The sequence below is a fragment of the Pieris brassicae genome, chromosome 1 (genome assembly GCF_905147105.1).
Source record: "Pieris brassicae chromosome 1, ilPieBrab1.1, whole genome shotgun sequence".
Taxonomy (NCBI): domain Eukaryota; kingdom Metazoa; phylum Arthropoda; class Insecta; order Lepidoptera; family Pieridae; genus Pieris; species Pieris brassicae.
The window spans coordinates 4,632,523-4,648,658 of NC_059665.1; the positions used below are offsets into that span (position 1 = coordinate 4,632,523).

General features: G+C 35.1%; 1 protein-coding gene across 1 annotated transcript; it reads right to left on the reverse strand.

The window, feature by feature from the left end:
* Positions 1-18: 18 nt before the first annotated feature.
* Positions 19-14,577, reverse strand: LOC123707567 (tubulin-specific chaperone D). Its single transcript, XM_045657712.1, has 18 exons — positions 14,050-14,577; positions 13,796-13,955; positions 13,382-13,505; positions 12,711-12,961; positions 12,200-12,351; positions 11,583-11,790; positions 11,084-11,307; positions 10,346-10,615; positions 9,129-9,267; positions 8,205-8,387; positions 7,373-7,609; positions 6,451-6,723; positions 5,478-5,637; positions 4,347-4,596; positions 2,542-2,710; positions 1,756-1,895; positions 1,455-1,610; positions 19-677 (listed from the first exon to the last, which is right to left on the reverse strand). The coding sequence occupies exons 1-18, from the start codon at positions 14,410-14,412 to the stop codon at positions 555-557; spliced, it is 3,582 nt and encodes a 1,193-aa protein (XP_045513668.1). The 5' UTR covers positions 14,413-14,577; the 3' UTR covers positions 19-554.
* Positions 14,578-16,136: the final 1,559 nt, after the last annotated feature.

Here is a 16,136-nt window from a genome sequence, read left to right on the forward strand (position 1 = left end):
TTACCAATAAAACACATATAATAATAAATACTTTAATGAGATGAGAATATAATTTCATAGCATATAAATAAAACAATCACTTGTTAACAAAAGTAAAAAAAAATATTGCTACGATCCGTAACATAATTGTGAACTAACGCAAGCAATTTATTATAAGCACTGTCTTGCGCTTAGCGTAGGGTTATTTAAAGGCTTACACAATATTACGTTTTGTTATCGACTACCCAAAAACGAGATGGCTATATATTTCATAATGCGAGAGAGACAGAGAGAACAAATTTTAAGGAAAACCAATTATATGGTAAACAATTTTTAGTTTAAAATCGTGATTTATGGCAGTTAATTTGGCATAATAATTTCTAAATTAATAATCACATGTTAACGCCAGTAAGTGTAGTAGTGTAGGCCAGTAAGTGTTACTTAGCCAAAAATTATACTTTAAAACATAGACCTGACAGAATCCTGTAAATATTAATCGATAAGAAAACGGTAATAATAGAAGCAGCTGGCAAAGTTGCCATAAGCAAATTTATCTCAAAGAATAAGACACGGTTTTAAGGCTTCTTAGCTTTCATAACCGGCCTTTTTATTCCCATGAGATCGCAAATCTCATTTCTTATGGGCCTCAATTCATTCACGTCCTTTTCCCAGTCCGTGTCCGCCAAAATCGACATTACCTGAAAGTGTCAATTTATTGGTGTAAAATGTGTTTTTTTTTATACTTGACTTTTGCGACAAACCAAATTAATATATTTTACGATGTAAATTGAAAAAAAATATAATACTGCAATACAAGACAGTACGAGAAATATTAGCAAACGTCCAAGCCACTTAGTCTAAGCTAACGGTTCAAAACCCATTTTATAATATCTATGGATGTTTTTTAACATTTGACGTCCTTTACCGAACAAAATTGACAATGGACATCTAAGACAATGTTTGCAAATCTAAAATAACTCAAGTTGTCATTTAAGAACTTTTATAGACCGTTCTAGACTGCACCTAGATCTGAACTAACTCTCACTTGCAAAAGCGTTACAGCGGTTTCAATAATGAGTTTTGTTGCGCTCGAACCAAATGTTGCGTCAACGGTACGGATATTAAGAGAACCACACCGAGCTTGCTTAGAAAAACGTCGGAATCGCTGTCGCTGTTGGAAGTTCCAGAGAACTATAAACATGACCGGATAGTGCCTGTAATTTCTAGAGATACGGGTTTTTGTATAAGGAGATTTTGTTTGGTTGTCAAAAATTGTTTAAAAATATGACTAAGATAAAGTTTATAAAAGTAAATATCTCTAATTGCGCCGTAAACACTAGTACTTTGTCTCTGTCCAACACAGCGTAAACGCACTTTTGACAGAAAGAGATAAATCAATATCTCATAGTAATACTCTATAGGCGTTCCGATATGTTGGTCTACTTGTCAAAGTGTCTATAACTGAATATTATTACCTGATCAAGGTTCTCCGCGGGTAGGTCACAGACGTCTCCATAGAGTGTGAGCGCCTCATATAGGCGGGCTGCTGCACATCGACGAACATACCGCTCACCATAACACAAATATATCACGAGCATGCCCAGCGAATTCGCGCATACAGCACCTCCCACCTGACGAAAAAATAGATTAATAAAAATTAAAAAAATATATATATTTATGACATCACAAGTCTCCATCAGGGAATTCGATAAATCCATTATTAACATATTATATATATTATAACCTTTCTAACATGTCCATAATCCAAATACATACCTGGATAAGTTGGCACAAAACATTAATAGAATCCAATAATTTGTAGATGTTTTTGCCTCCTCGAAGCTCCAATTGCAAATGCTTCAATACATTTTTAGCGAACGTAGACTCCTTGTCTTCGAGTATGGGTGATATGGAACCTGCAATAGAAATCAAAATGTTTTTTAATCAATATCATTATATTTAATCAAAAAAATAGTGAGACGAAAATGATTAAAACAGTTTCAAGAAAAAAATATGTCTTTCCAATCAAAATGTTGTTCGTACACACTAAAAGATTTTGAATTTTTGTCACATGTACGTCAAAAATTTGTAAGGTGAAAAATGAAATTCCTTGGACTATAACTGTGGATGGCGATTTCCACTAACTATAGTAGCAGCACTATCCGCGGCATTATTGTTGCACTAGAGTCGGCCATATTAGTGCCCTAGTATGCCGATACTGTTGCACTAGTGTCGGCAATATTGTTGCACTAGTGTCGGCATTATTGTTGCACTAGGGTCGGCAATATTATCGGTAATGTAGATGACGCTTGTAACGGTCGCGACAGAGTTTGAAAGGCCACTTTGCAATCATGGCAACTTGATTACGGAGAGTCAAACAGTGCAATGGTAACCATCTAAGTGGTTAGCTAATGATCGATGTATATAAGCCGGCGTTTGGCGTACAATCAACACTTATGTAATTTGGCCTATGCCATTTATCGGAGAGTTTACACAATTTTCATGATAAATACCTGATATTCTGATTAAAAATGTAATCCAAAAATAATTGGAATAACATACCTGAACTCAGGAGTCTGTCGAGGAAATTGAAAATTGGTCCAGTGATTCGTTTCACGCGAAGATTATCAGCGAACACTCGTATTATCGTATCACAGATGCTCTTCAACGTATCGAGATCTTCGTGAAGCGAGTTCAAGTATGAGAATAGGGACTGTGTCGTGTGTTTTACCTGAAATTATAAAGGTTAGTGTTGTAACCCTCAATTTAAGTAGATCAGCTTCTGAATTAATTCCCGGCAAAGTAGTTGTTACGTTTTTAACCCTTAAGGTTCAACAATTTCTAGTGTTGAATTAGAAAATTTAATGCTTTTTGAAAAAAAAACAAAACGGGCATATTTCTGTAAGCCTCAAACCAAAATAAATCAAGTAAATAAATAATAAAAAAATATGTTTACTATGGTATATAAGACACAGGTATCACTTATTCCACGTCATTAAATTTGTAATGCCAGGCATCCCTACTCATCGGCAAAAATAGAGGATGTAGGCCGAGGGAAAAAACCGGCGTAAAAAACTCTCGGTACTATTTTAAAATAGCAAATCATCATACAAAATGGCAAACAACACTTATTTTAAAACAAATATCGCAAAAATAATTAGAATTAGCCTGTCTAGCACTAGTCCCAGGCCCTTTTATCAACTAGATAATCGTTAACATTATAGTAAGTCTTTTTACACAGCTTTTCTTTAATACATTTCTTAAATTTATTAAAACGCAGAGATAAAAGATCCTCTGGAATTTTATTAAAGAAGAGTATCCCATTTCCGAAAAAAATGATAACTTTACATAGTCTAGTACGCGGAAATTGCAGCCCGCGTTCGTCCCGAGTATTAACATTATACGTATATTCTATTTTAGTAAACTTATCACAATTTTTGTGGCGCAATAGAACGTGCAATTATTAAGTGTTGTATTAAATGTTGTTTATTTTTTTTAAATAACATATCTAAATGACGGCACTCCTCTAAACGCGAACGCAAATTTGTGAAAATTCTTGTCAATAAATCTGGGGTGATAACTGTAAAACTTGTCGCCTACTTGTTACCTAATCATCCTATATTTCATAAAACTATACCTTTTGTATTTATTTTTTAGCCTATACTTAATAATTGCACGTTCTATTGCGCCACCCAATACAGAATATTTCCATAGATATATTGTGACGAAAGGTATGTTATATTCATTTCCTTGAGTTTATGTCTCAGAGATTCCCTACATTTTAAATTATATATTATATGCACGAATAGCCTTTCATCTGCAGAATGAAAATAGTTTCGACATCAGCGGCATGACCCAATAAGCACAAGCTACAATTAGGACCTTATGAAAAAAACAAAAAGGACATTTTCTCTAAGACTCAAACTAAAATCCAGTTTAAGGGGTTTTTATAGTTATACTAGCTGACCCGGCAAACGTCGTCTTGCCATGTATATTATTTATATAGGAAACATTTTTAAAGTTCCATAAAAATTCTACTATAATTAAAAATAGGGGTTGATCGTGGAGGGGTTGTATGTATTTTTGTATGTTATATCATAAAAAAATATAAATAGAAATTAAAAATTTTGTCTAAAAAATAAATTTAGGGGTGGACTACCCCTAACATTTAGGGGGATGAAAAATAGATGTTGGCCGATTCTCATAGATACCGGATAAGCACAAAAAATTTCATCAAAATCGGTCAAGCCGTTTCGGAGCAGTATGGCAACGAAAACTGTGACACGAGAATTTTATATATATATATATATATATATATATATGACAGTGCTCAAGGACGAGATTGTAACTTTACGTTTAGAACTTACCAGGCTCTCAGTTAATTCTCCAGCGCTCACAATCAGGCCCTTAATGACATGATATCTGTATGCGGGATAGTTCAATAGTTGGACGAATCTCGGCATCGTATGTCCCGGGAACAGCCAAAGTACAACATTCGAGTTCTCGCTAGTTAAATTATGCTCTTCCTCTTGACGTTGGGGCTTCACTTCTACTTCTTCGGAAGGAAATATACGTTTTAGAGCATCGTGCTGAGGGATATTTGCAACTGGCGGATCGCTGAAAGAAGAGGAATGTTAGTACAACCATACATTCAAAAGTTTTTTTAAAGTAAAATTGCATTAAAAATCTGTTGTTATTTTAAAAATGTTATGTCGCAGTAAAGTAGTTTAATCAGAGAGTTAATTGAATCTCTAGACATTTCATTAAATGTCGACATTCAATCAAGTCGCTAGGATTTTGATTCGTTCACTCACTTGTCTGACGGAACTTTAGCGACTTGATTGAATATCGACATTTAATTAACTGTCTAGAGATTCAATTAACTCTCTGATTTAACTACTTTACTGTGACATATACATATTGTGATCGCAACTTAGAAACTCATTGATTGGCTCGTTTCAGAACGCATCCCTGTAATTACAATAGATTATTCCATCATTACTTTTACTATATACATTTTTATTTTGTTATAATGTATACAAAAGTTAGTATTCAGAAAATTGAAACTCTACTGATTTTTATTGCATATTTATGAAAGCCATATTTGTATGTGAGATCTGGCATAAGCCAGAATACTTACTATATAGGGCTTTTGGTGTTTGTTTTATATCCTAACAGTGTTGACCTAGAGGGTTCAGCGTGCGACTCTCATCTTTGAGGTCGTAGGTTCGACCCCTGGCTATGCACCAATGAACTATCTGCCTATGTGCGCATTTAACATTCACTCGAACGGTGAAGAAAAACGTCGTGACGAAACCGGCTAGAGTTAAAACTAACCAGTTAACGGCGTGTATCAAATATAGAAGGTTGATCACCTACTTGCCTATTAGACTGACAAGTGATCATGAAACATGCAGAAATCTGAGGCCCAGACCTAAAAAAGGTTGTAACTGTTTATTTTTTTTTTTGGTTCTATATTAAAGATTTTAAAAAATTACTTATAAATCAACGCAGTAAATATCCTTCCAGCGTGCGCACGCGTCCTATCGATCTTTTCTACAGCTTGTTGCGCGACACCACACATCACTGCGGTTATCACTTCAGGGCTGTTTAGGTGAGGTGCATCTGATGCGCTTTGACGGCAAATTGATAACAAACCTGAAAATATTCAAAAATCAATTTTCAAGCTTCCTAATTATGAAAATACTACAACTTAAGCAGAAAGTCCGTCATCTAGCGGAAGGCAAAGAAAAATAAAACAATTGTCCTTAGTATTGTCTTTTATTAACAAAACTTTTACACATTTAAAACACTTTTTTAACGAATTGAAGCTATGCATTACTTATAATTATTTTACATAATTTAAAATTTTCCAACGTTTCGCTTGCTTTACAGCGTGCGTGGTCACGGTGACTAAAGACAAAATGTGTTGAATGTTAATTTATGAAAATTATATTATCTGTATTCCATCGGAGTTGATATGGACTAAAAGTTTAAAACCCTACAAACTAATAAAATAATTACAAGTTAATAATAATATATAGCTTCAATCCGTTAAAAAAGTGTTTTCTTCAATTGTCCTTAGTTCACGATTTGAATCAGTGTAATAAATTAAAAACTTTAACAATACTGTGTATGAACTATAACAGTGTCCGCCATCTAGCGGATGTAATAAAAGTTATTTTTTCAAAATCTTTTTGTTTACGCTAGTACACTGTTAATATTTATATACACTGTTTATATATATATAAAGAAAAATATATCACGACACCGTCGTACGCTCTTATTGAATTAGAGTTCATTTACAAAATAACTTCGCATGCCTGTTCGAAACTGGTCCACCACTATTTCGTATATCAGGAGGCAAGCTGTTCTAAAGATTAGCTTCGATATTTTTTCTATAGCATTTCGGTTCTCATATTATATCTCTTAAAAGTTTTTTTTTATTAAACACACATCATTAATACCTACCAGACATACTAGCCTCGCGTACCCAAGCACCAACATCTCCCCTCATATCAATCGTGTATTCTGCGAGGCAATCCAATAAAGCCTGCGTCACATCCGCGACGTGGTCTTCAACACCCACAATTCCCAGAGTCTGACACACGTCAGTGAGACCCACTACAGCATCACGGCGGGCTTCTGCCCATTTTGCGGTACTTTCGGTAACTTTAGTACACTCTATGAGGGAACGTATTACGAGTGGTAGGTGTTCGGTTAAAACGAATTTTGGGAGAGAACCTGGAAACATTGTTGCTAGTTGAATGCCGTCTAAAAAAGAGGTAGAAACTTGTACGGATGTCGAAATGTATGGTTTGAATGAGAGAGGAAAAATGAAAATAAAAAATATATATGGGAAACTCATAAAAAAGTTAAAACTAAAAAATTGCATATTTTTTTATTATTTTAAGCAATAATACAATTCGCTTAAATGTCCGCATATAATCAGACCACAAAAGGTTGCTAGTGGTTCGGAAAATTAAATACTTTCTTCGAACTATATTAGTTTATATTAAAACTTACAATATTTTAAATGGAAATAATATAATAAAGGTTTACATTTTGAGGCAATAAAAATGTTATACCAATAATAAACTCTTCTAATAAAAAATCCATCAGAACTACGATAAAGATTTCTATAAACAAATAAATAAAAGCCTTTATTGCTTATAGTACCTAAGAAACGTGAAATACTAAAAAAAATACTAATAATTAATCGGCAATCCGGTTGGTTTTTGTTAAACAGCTTCTCCTTGGACATAGGCCTCCTCTAAGGGCTTCCACTCTTCTCTGGTTCTAGCTTTACGCATCCACATAGGACCAGCTATTCTACTACTGAGCTACTAAAGATTTGTATATTTAACTATTAATATAATTAATGATAACTTACCCACAGCCCGAGCATACCCCATTCTAAACAACATTCCGTTGACTCCAGTATTGGACAGTTGTTCACAATACTTCTTCATCAGTTGCGCGCGTTTCTCCTTCGCATTAACGCCATCGTAAACGAACTCGTCGTTTTGCAAATACTCTTCGAATACTAATGGCAAGGCTTCGATGGCCTTCTCCCGAATCACTTGTACTTCGTGGGGCAGACATTCTTCTATGAGGTTCAGCCATTCGTCTGAAAATTTACAAATTTCTTATAAGCTGTGGCCCAAGGATTCTTTAATAGTATCCTATCCACCAGTTTTAGCTCTCCCTGGCTTAAAAAAATACATATATAAGATAAAGAGATACAGATAAACAGTGTGTGTGTGTGACACGTGAAATTTCATGTTTCTGTTCAACTTTTTAAGTGTATTACGCGATAATAAGCTGGTCAAGCCGCTCAAGCATGACTTTGATAAAATACGAGGTAACATGTACGTAAATAACTCATCTGCCTTGTAAAGTTCAATTCTCAAAGTAAATAAAAGATCTTTTCAGCGGATACAAACAGCTTTCACTTGAAGACAACGTATTGATAAATGATAAAAAGCACTAAACCTATTTAAAACTTAGAATTTCAACATAATCTTAATGCTTATTTAGAATTCATTATAGTCGGTAATTATACGGTAACACAAAATAACTAGAATACCTTTTTTTAATTATGTGTGGAACGAAACGATGGTAATCTAGACAACTATAATTGTAAGAAAAGCTTCTAAAAAACAACCAAAGCTCTCATTTATTTCGTATTGGAACAAAACGGTCAATTATTTATACACACTCACCGATAGTATCAAGCTCGTACACCGGCGCATGCGCAAGACAAAGCTTAGAGATGCAATGACAACACGCCTGTCGCATCAATTCCCCGCCCAATCCTCGGAACTGCTGTCGAGAAGACAAACGCCCAACCAGGGACCGAATACACGTTATCACCTCCTCGGGAATCAACGAATCCGCTTTAGAACCTGCATTTTAAGAAGATAAACACTTAAAATGCAGGTCTAATATGCAGGAATATTTAAAAAATATTTAAATCCGGTAAAAATCATAATTATCCAGCGCATAGATTATCCTAGCATACCATGATTAATAATAAATTTTAGTAGGAATAAAAAAAACACTTTATTTATTATTATTTTAACGAATGATGTTTGATATATACATACTTAAGCTTTAGTGTCTTCACTATAAAACCTGTGTCGAGGCACTTTTGAAACTTATATTCTCACAAATATTTTGATTATTTTTCTTATATATTTTAAATATTGCTATACTAATACATATTATTTTTTTTATGTATATTGTAAATCATGTCATTTCTGTCAATCAGAGCAGTGTTGGCCTAGTGGCTTCAGCGTGCGACTCTCATCTTGAGGTCGTAGGTTCGATCACCGGCTGTGCACCAATGGATTATCATTCTGCGCATTTAACATTCGCTCGAACGGTGAAGGAAAACATCGTGAGGAAACCGGCTTGCCTTAGACCCAAAAAGTCGATGGCGTGTGTCAGGCACAGAAGGCTGATCACTTACTTGCCTATTAGATTAATAATTGATCATGAAACAGATACAGAAATCTGAGGCCCAGACCTAAAAAAAAACCTTGTAGCTCCATTGACACTTATATACATATTTTTGAATCTATAAAATATGTATATAAATTATAATTTGCTAAACATAAACAATATTTCACTATATAGAAACTTACCGTTAGGTAACTTAGCTTCGGAGAGTGCGTTGATAACTTCTCCAATAGCAAGTATGGCACCATGCCGTAGATTCAAATCCATGGACTCTGTCTTTTGTACTAGTTTGGGTAAAACTATGGTGGCCATATAATCTGGAATCTGTAATCAACATTCCTTTTAAATAAGATGAAATTGATAAGTCACTTACATACTCAGTGGAAAATGACGATTTTTACGATCATGCTTATAATTATAATTTTATTTATTTGCATTCAAGAGCTTACATATTAATAATATTTTTATTTATAACAGAGGTTAGAAGACTAAGACTTTAGTTTGAGTCCATAATGTACACAATTTACGCGCAAAAGATTGCAATAAAAGTTGTTTGAGTCGTGTTTTACTAGCGATAGAACTCAACTTTCAAAGGAATCGTCATTATTATAATTACCAGGGACAGGTTTAGCCTAGTTGTCAGTTTATAGCAGAACAATGTTAGTCTATTAGTAAACTGCGCGATCCTCCCCGAGCTAGTAAGGACAGGACTAACTAAGATTCCCCTGTGTCAATATGCAATTATATTTTGACGTAAATTATGACGTAATTAGACTTGCCACTAAGTTTCCTTAAACAGTTTAAATACATTATATGTATAGAAACACCAAAAGTTAGTGCCTGAAAATCTAGATGATTTTTCAGGTTAGAAGGTATGATTTATTTTAGGATTAATTGTTTAGAAATACTAACATCAGACATTGTTCTAGATTATCCAATTGAGGAAATTATTACGTATTAATAAATAAATTATAACTAAATAAAGCTAAATAAAAAAACTACGTAAGCCTAACTCATATCTAATGTCACAAATGACAAAAAGTGACAACGAGAATTCTTATAAAATTAAAACAAAATCATTTTGTATGAAGGTCTTATTCACTTTTGAAAAGAAATGGAAGTTTAAAACTCAACGTGTATTTTTTTTTTGAAACCGTTTTTGATATGTTATATATAGTAATATTGTTATTTGGAGTCCCTTAAATTGTTGATACATTTTTATTTACCCGAAGTGAAGATATTATAAAAAAGTTAGTCGTACTGTAAAGTACAATCAAATGCTCAATGACAGCCAATGAGTTAAAATTTTAAAATTACAGTTATTTTGAGGGTACTTATAAAAAAAAATACCTTGGGTTATTCCAACGACTAGCACACAAAAATGAATACTTTTTACACTCACCTTATCGGTAAGTTTATTCAGAGCTTTAGCGGCCAACTCCCTAACCGCGAAGTCCCAATGTCCCGCTTTAAGGTCTACCAGGTGATCGATTAGAGGCTGGGTGTACTCGGGAAAGGCAGCAATTTGAGGGGCCACGTTTAAGTAGGCGTTACTCCTTGGACCAACTGAGTGGAAGTCCGCTGTAGTGAGTACAGATATCCCATGAGGGAACATACCGTGACGGCCTACGTTCTCTTGGTAGGCAGCTGCGGCTGCGCGACGGCAGTTTATCTATAAAATATATACTTTCTTTATCTATTCTATATACCGTAAATAATTTTGAAAGAGAAAGAAGAAGAAAGACATTAAACCAATTTTACAACATTTACAGGTGTTGAATAACTTTTGAAGTCTTAATTTAATTTCATATTCATTATTATAAAAAAGGTTACTTTAGGATGTATATAGTTTTTAAATAGTACATAACGTTTTACGATATTCATATTATAACAAAATATTTCTTATAAATATCTTTATTATATACTAAAATCATGGACGATGTGTGGGCCCATTTTAAATACAAATTATTTGTGCCCGAAGATCCAGCTCTTCCGTAAATATATGATGATAAGTACGTGTGCGTTCGTGTTTGTAATGTTGCATATTAACAGCCATAAAATCCTCCACTTGTGTAAAATATTTTTTTTATCGAACTTATGTACTTGTATCTTAGCTTGATCGTTTTGTATATACAAATACCTCTCTATCAAAGCAGGCAGTGGCAATAAGTGCATTAGCCAAGGCCACCGCGTGTGGGGCCAACGCCTGCGCATCATACGCCCTTGCGAAAGCCCAGGCAGCGTGACACGCCGAGTCACGTGCTGCGCGAGCGCCCACTGCGCGCACTTCGTCACGTGACAAAGCACGCACTGCACAACGTACACCCTCACATAGTTGGGACGGGGATAAGAGGCCGCGTCGCGCTGAAACATTCAGAATTATTTACTATTGAGATTATTTTTCGTTCTTGTCACCATTAAAATATGGTTGTATGGAAGTATTGGCTTTAGTCGTAGCGTCGTACAAAGTCGTTAAAAAAATATTTATGAGGTGTACAGTTAATAAAAAATATATTTACAAAGAACGTTAATAATTCGAGCTATATTTAAAATATAAATTCAAGGGGAAAGAAATGTAAATAATTAAAATAATTTAACATTATTGGAGTTGTATCGTGAACTAGTTAAAGGATCCCAACCTAATTCAGCAAGCGCCATACATCCACCATGCCATGCGGTGTCCCTTTCGTGTTCCGCGAACAAAGTGAGCACGCTTTCACACACGTCAGCCGCAGCTAAGGCGGGTAGACGCGCCCCAATACGGCCTACGCCCTTCGCGGCTGACCACCGCACTACTGTGTCGTCATCGCGTAGGGAACAAAGGAGAAGTTCCACAACATCTTCGACCTGAAGTTCACGTTTGAGAAATTTATAATAATCTTTTAGTCTACAACTTTCTTAGAAGCCCATTGAAGAATCTTCACTAACCAAAGTAATGAAGAAAAAGAACTGTATTGTAATCTTTCTACAAATATTTCTTTTATTTATTGTATGTGTATGTCGCAGCCAACTAGCTGAATTAGCCGTTCAATTAACAGATGAATTCAAATAACAGAGAGATGTTCAGCCAAACACTAGATCAAACAGCTATGCAAATGACTTGGACCAATGACATTCCATTGCTTGCCTAGTCTGTTAATTGAACGGCTAATTAAGCTAGTTGGCTGCGACATGTATATTTCAGTAACTTTCGGTTGTTTTCATTTATTATTTTCTTATCAAAATGTAATGTCACAAAAAAATATTAAATACTAACCTCTTGTGGTATATCCTGATCATCTTCATCGGGTGGTGAAGTAGTAGGTTCTGTGTCTCCAGCAGCTGCTACACCACCTAAGGTCATCGCTAGTGAACGGGATCCCCGAGTATACCTCCACGCAGCGACACGAGGTCGGAGAAAAGTTAATCCTGTTAATATTATGGTAACATTACTCTTGATTTTTCTTGCTGTATTTCGATGTATTATCAATTGATTGGTTAAACAGTATTGGGTTTTAATGATTGGTTCTAATTAATAATTTTTAAAGCAGACTATGTTAATACACTTGTAAGTAAGTATAAAAGTTTTTGACATTCTGATGCATTATACTATGCTTATTTTATTGACCTTTTTTCAAGTGAAATTACAATTTGTTTTGACATAATGGATTCAGTTAACCAACCCTAGGGCCTCTGTAGGGATACAGTATATGTGTTTTCTAGTCCGCCCCTATGAAACACTTATACTGTATCAAACATCACAAAAATACATAAAAATTTATATATACCAATTCTCTGTACGATTTTTACTCCATATTTTCGCACGAGCATAGCTTTATGGTTCTTATAGTTTTGCTTTGCGACCCATTCAAGGAGTTTGGACGCAAATGGAAGCAAATCATCTCTTTTTCCATGCTTCAACACTGCTGCTACAGCAGCTAAAACGCCATAGTGGATTGTGTCCTCCTCTTGAATATTGGAATGTATATCACAGGCCCAATTGAAAAATGCACTCATATATAATTCCTTAACATCAGACCTAGTACAAAACAAAAATTCAGGTTCTACAATAAAACTTTTAAATAGGAAATCTAATAGCAACTTATTTGTAAACATAATGTATCCCATTAGTTAAAGAAATATTTTAAAACATTTATTTGTTTCACAGAGACAAAGACAAGGACTAAACATTCAAACACTCTAAGGCTTATGTTTAAGAATAGATCAATAAAAAAATACTCAATAATATAAAATTGGTTAAATCTTTTATTTTTATCAAGCAACTAACAGTAGTATTACAGTTTCATATAATATTTGCAAGGTTCAAGGTTCTTAGGAATATAAATATAAATAATATAATAGGAAGTAAAATTATAGGTTCAGTACAGTACAGTTAAGCTTATAGGGCACATTAACCAGTATAAAAAGACACAATGTATGTCAATAGCTAATTTTTTACCTTATCAGGAATTTTGAAGCCAAGTATGCACTAGCTTCAGCACAAGTATCCTTACTTAAAGCATATGTTTTGCAGATATTAAATATTCTTTCCATTACAGTTAATTTTTTTGAAGAACCTGCTCCTAAAATTTAACATTAAATAATTTTTAATACACTATTGTATGAAAAATGTATATCCCCATGTATTTATGCATGTTACTATGAACATTGTGTATAGAAGATTATCATGGTATTAATATGTATATTGTATATTTAATGTAAAGAAATAGAAATACTCTTATTAATTAATATAAGATTAGAAGAGAGATTAATATAAGTGCTTTTGGTCTAAATTATTATTTTTATTAAGTTTCATTTCAAGTCGTTTCAGTTTGAAAGAAAAAGATAATATAAAGGAAACTTTAATACACACCAGGTTGTTCTGGAGCAAACCCATCTAGGCGGCTCATGTGGAAAGGAATGATGACAACAATTGAAAGCCACAGTAATAACACAAATCTGCTCCTCCATGTTTCTTTATCATCGGGATTTTGAGCTTCAAGGAATGTTAGTATAGTCAACAGATCTGTTACCTGAAAATTGCATTAACACAAAGAAGATTAAATTTGTGTTGTTAGCATTCTATGATATTAAAAACATACACAAAAACTACAACACACTACACACCTCATGAGGAAGATGTCTTACAACCACTTTATACCCCCTTACTCTTATTATTTGATACATGTAATTGAAAGTTGCATGCTTTAATTCAGGTAAAGAACTTTTATCCTTAATAATAGTCATGAACTTTGCTAATATCCTGTCTAAATGGGGATCCAAGAGGTGCCGCTGCTCATAATACTGTTTAAGAATATTGTAGAGTTTGTCGTACTCTCCTTCGAATATTGCGGGAGTGTCATATATATTTTTCACATTGTCTATCATGTTTAGTACATCTTCAACCTCTGAAAAGTGCTCTAAGGCACATCCTAGACCAATATTGTCACAGTCTTCGTCTCTATTCATATCAGCGTCGAGACCAACCATTTTGGATAATGTGCTATTATTTTGAGATATATATGAAAATTAAAGTTTAGCGTGAAGTTATACAGGTTTTAGGTTCAATAGTTATTATAAGCGTTAAAGTTTTTTTTTCAACCTCTAAATTACTATCGTTAGTAACTCACTCATCAGAAAAAAGAAAAGTAAAAACAACAACAAATCAACTGTCTTTTTTTATGTTCTGGTCAACTGTCTTTAACTATGAAACCACAGATTCAGCAATGAACAGTTTACACTTAAGTTTGATAGATAAAAATGATACACTATAACAATATACAAAAACCAAATAACACTAAAAATAAACCTTTATACAGAGCGAAATAAAAAAGTACAAAAATAAATGACGGGGTGGGAAGTTCGGGTTGGTATTGGTGGGAATCGCTGATGGAGTGAGGTCAGCATTGCCTAGAAAAAGCCAAAAAAAACCTTCTGCTGTGTTACGTAGTGGAACACTAGTATAAGCAGAACCCCGACCAGTCCGAGTCATCCACGTCCTAGTCGTCCACCCTGGGACCTACTGCAGCCACGCTCACGCGTGCCCATTACCTAGAGCTGCAGATGAGCTGAGGATGCAGGGCAAAAGGCGAATATTCTGCGCCTTAAAACAGAATCCACTCACTAGGGAGGTAACCCGTATAAAACCGAGCATGTCTGGATGCTCTAAAGTGGCAGCCCCACTATCAGACTAGGGCACAGTGGGTTAATCTCCTGCTTGCCTGAAAAACCAACGATTCAAGAAACCGAAACAGTGAGAAACCGGACCGATCTTTTACCGACGACCTTTGGCATTAAACCACGGACACGAATTGCTTTTTGGAATATAAAAACGCTAAGTAACGACACTCGACTAGCACAAGCAGAAGCTGAAATGATAAGATATAATCTACAAATACTTGGTTTAAGTGAAGTGCGTAGAAATGGTTTTGGCGAACTGAGAACGTCCAAAGGCCTAACTCTTTTATACTCCGGGAAGGAAAATGAGGATGACGACCTTGAATATGGCGTCGCTTTCCTCCTCTCTAACTCCGCAAAGAAAAGTCTTTTGGACTGGAAACCGATCTCAGACCGAATCATTTGGGCCCGCTTCAACTCAAGAGCACGGAAGATCTCCATTGTGCAGTGTTACGCTCCCAGCAACACGTCTGCGGAGGACATCAAGGATGACTTTTACAACGCTCTAAATGCCACACTTAAAGGTATTAAGAAACAAGATATTGTGATCGTCATGGGAGACCTTAACGCAAAAGTGGGAAGCGAAAACAGTAACTGTGAGCGCAACATGGGCAAACATGGACTCGGAGTACGGAACGAGAATGGTGAACGGTTTATAGAGTTTTGCCAACACCATGACCTGACCATCGGTGGGACACTTTTTATTCATAGAGATGTACATAAGTACACATGGAACTCCCCTGATGGCTCCACGAAAAACCAAATTGACCACCTTGCGATCAGTTCGAAGTGGCGCTCGTCACTCCTCGATGTCCGAAACCGAAGAGGCGCTGATATTGACAGCGACCACCATCTGGTTGTAGCCGAAATGCGACTCAAGATTGCAGTTGCGCGACTAGCTGGTGCCCCTGGTAGAGCTGGAAGAAGGTTTGACGTCACTAAACTGCGAGATCCTGAAATTTTGAACAGGTTCAGGCTTGAACTTCGTAACTGCTTCACCGGACTTCACGCCGACGATGACTCAATAGACGGAGAGT

Coding starts and splice junctions, on each gene's coding strand:
- LOC123707567 (XM_045657712.1), bottom strand. CDS start 14,412: ATGGTTGGTCTCGACGCTGATATGAATAGAGACGAAGACTGTGACAAT. Junction 13,956..14,049: donor TAAGACATCTTCCTCATGAG/GTGTGTAGTGTG, acceptor TGCAATTTTCAG/GTAACAGATCTGTTGACTAT. Junction 12,962..13,381: donor GCTTCAAAATTCCTGATAAG/GTAAAAAATTAG, acceptor GTTTTGTACTAG/GTCTGATGTTAAGGAATTAT.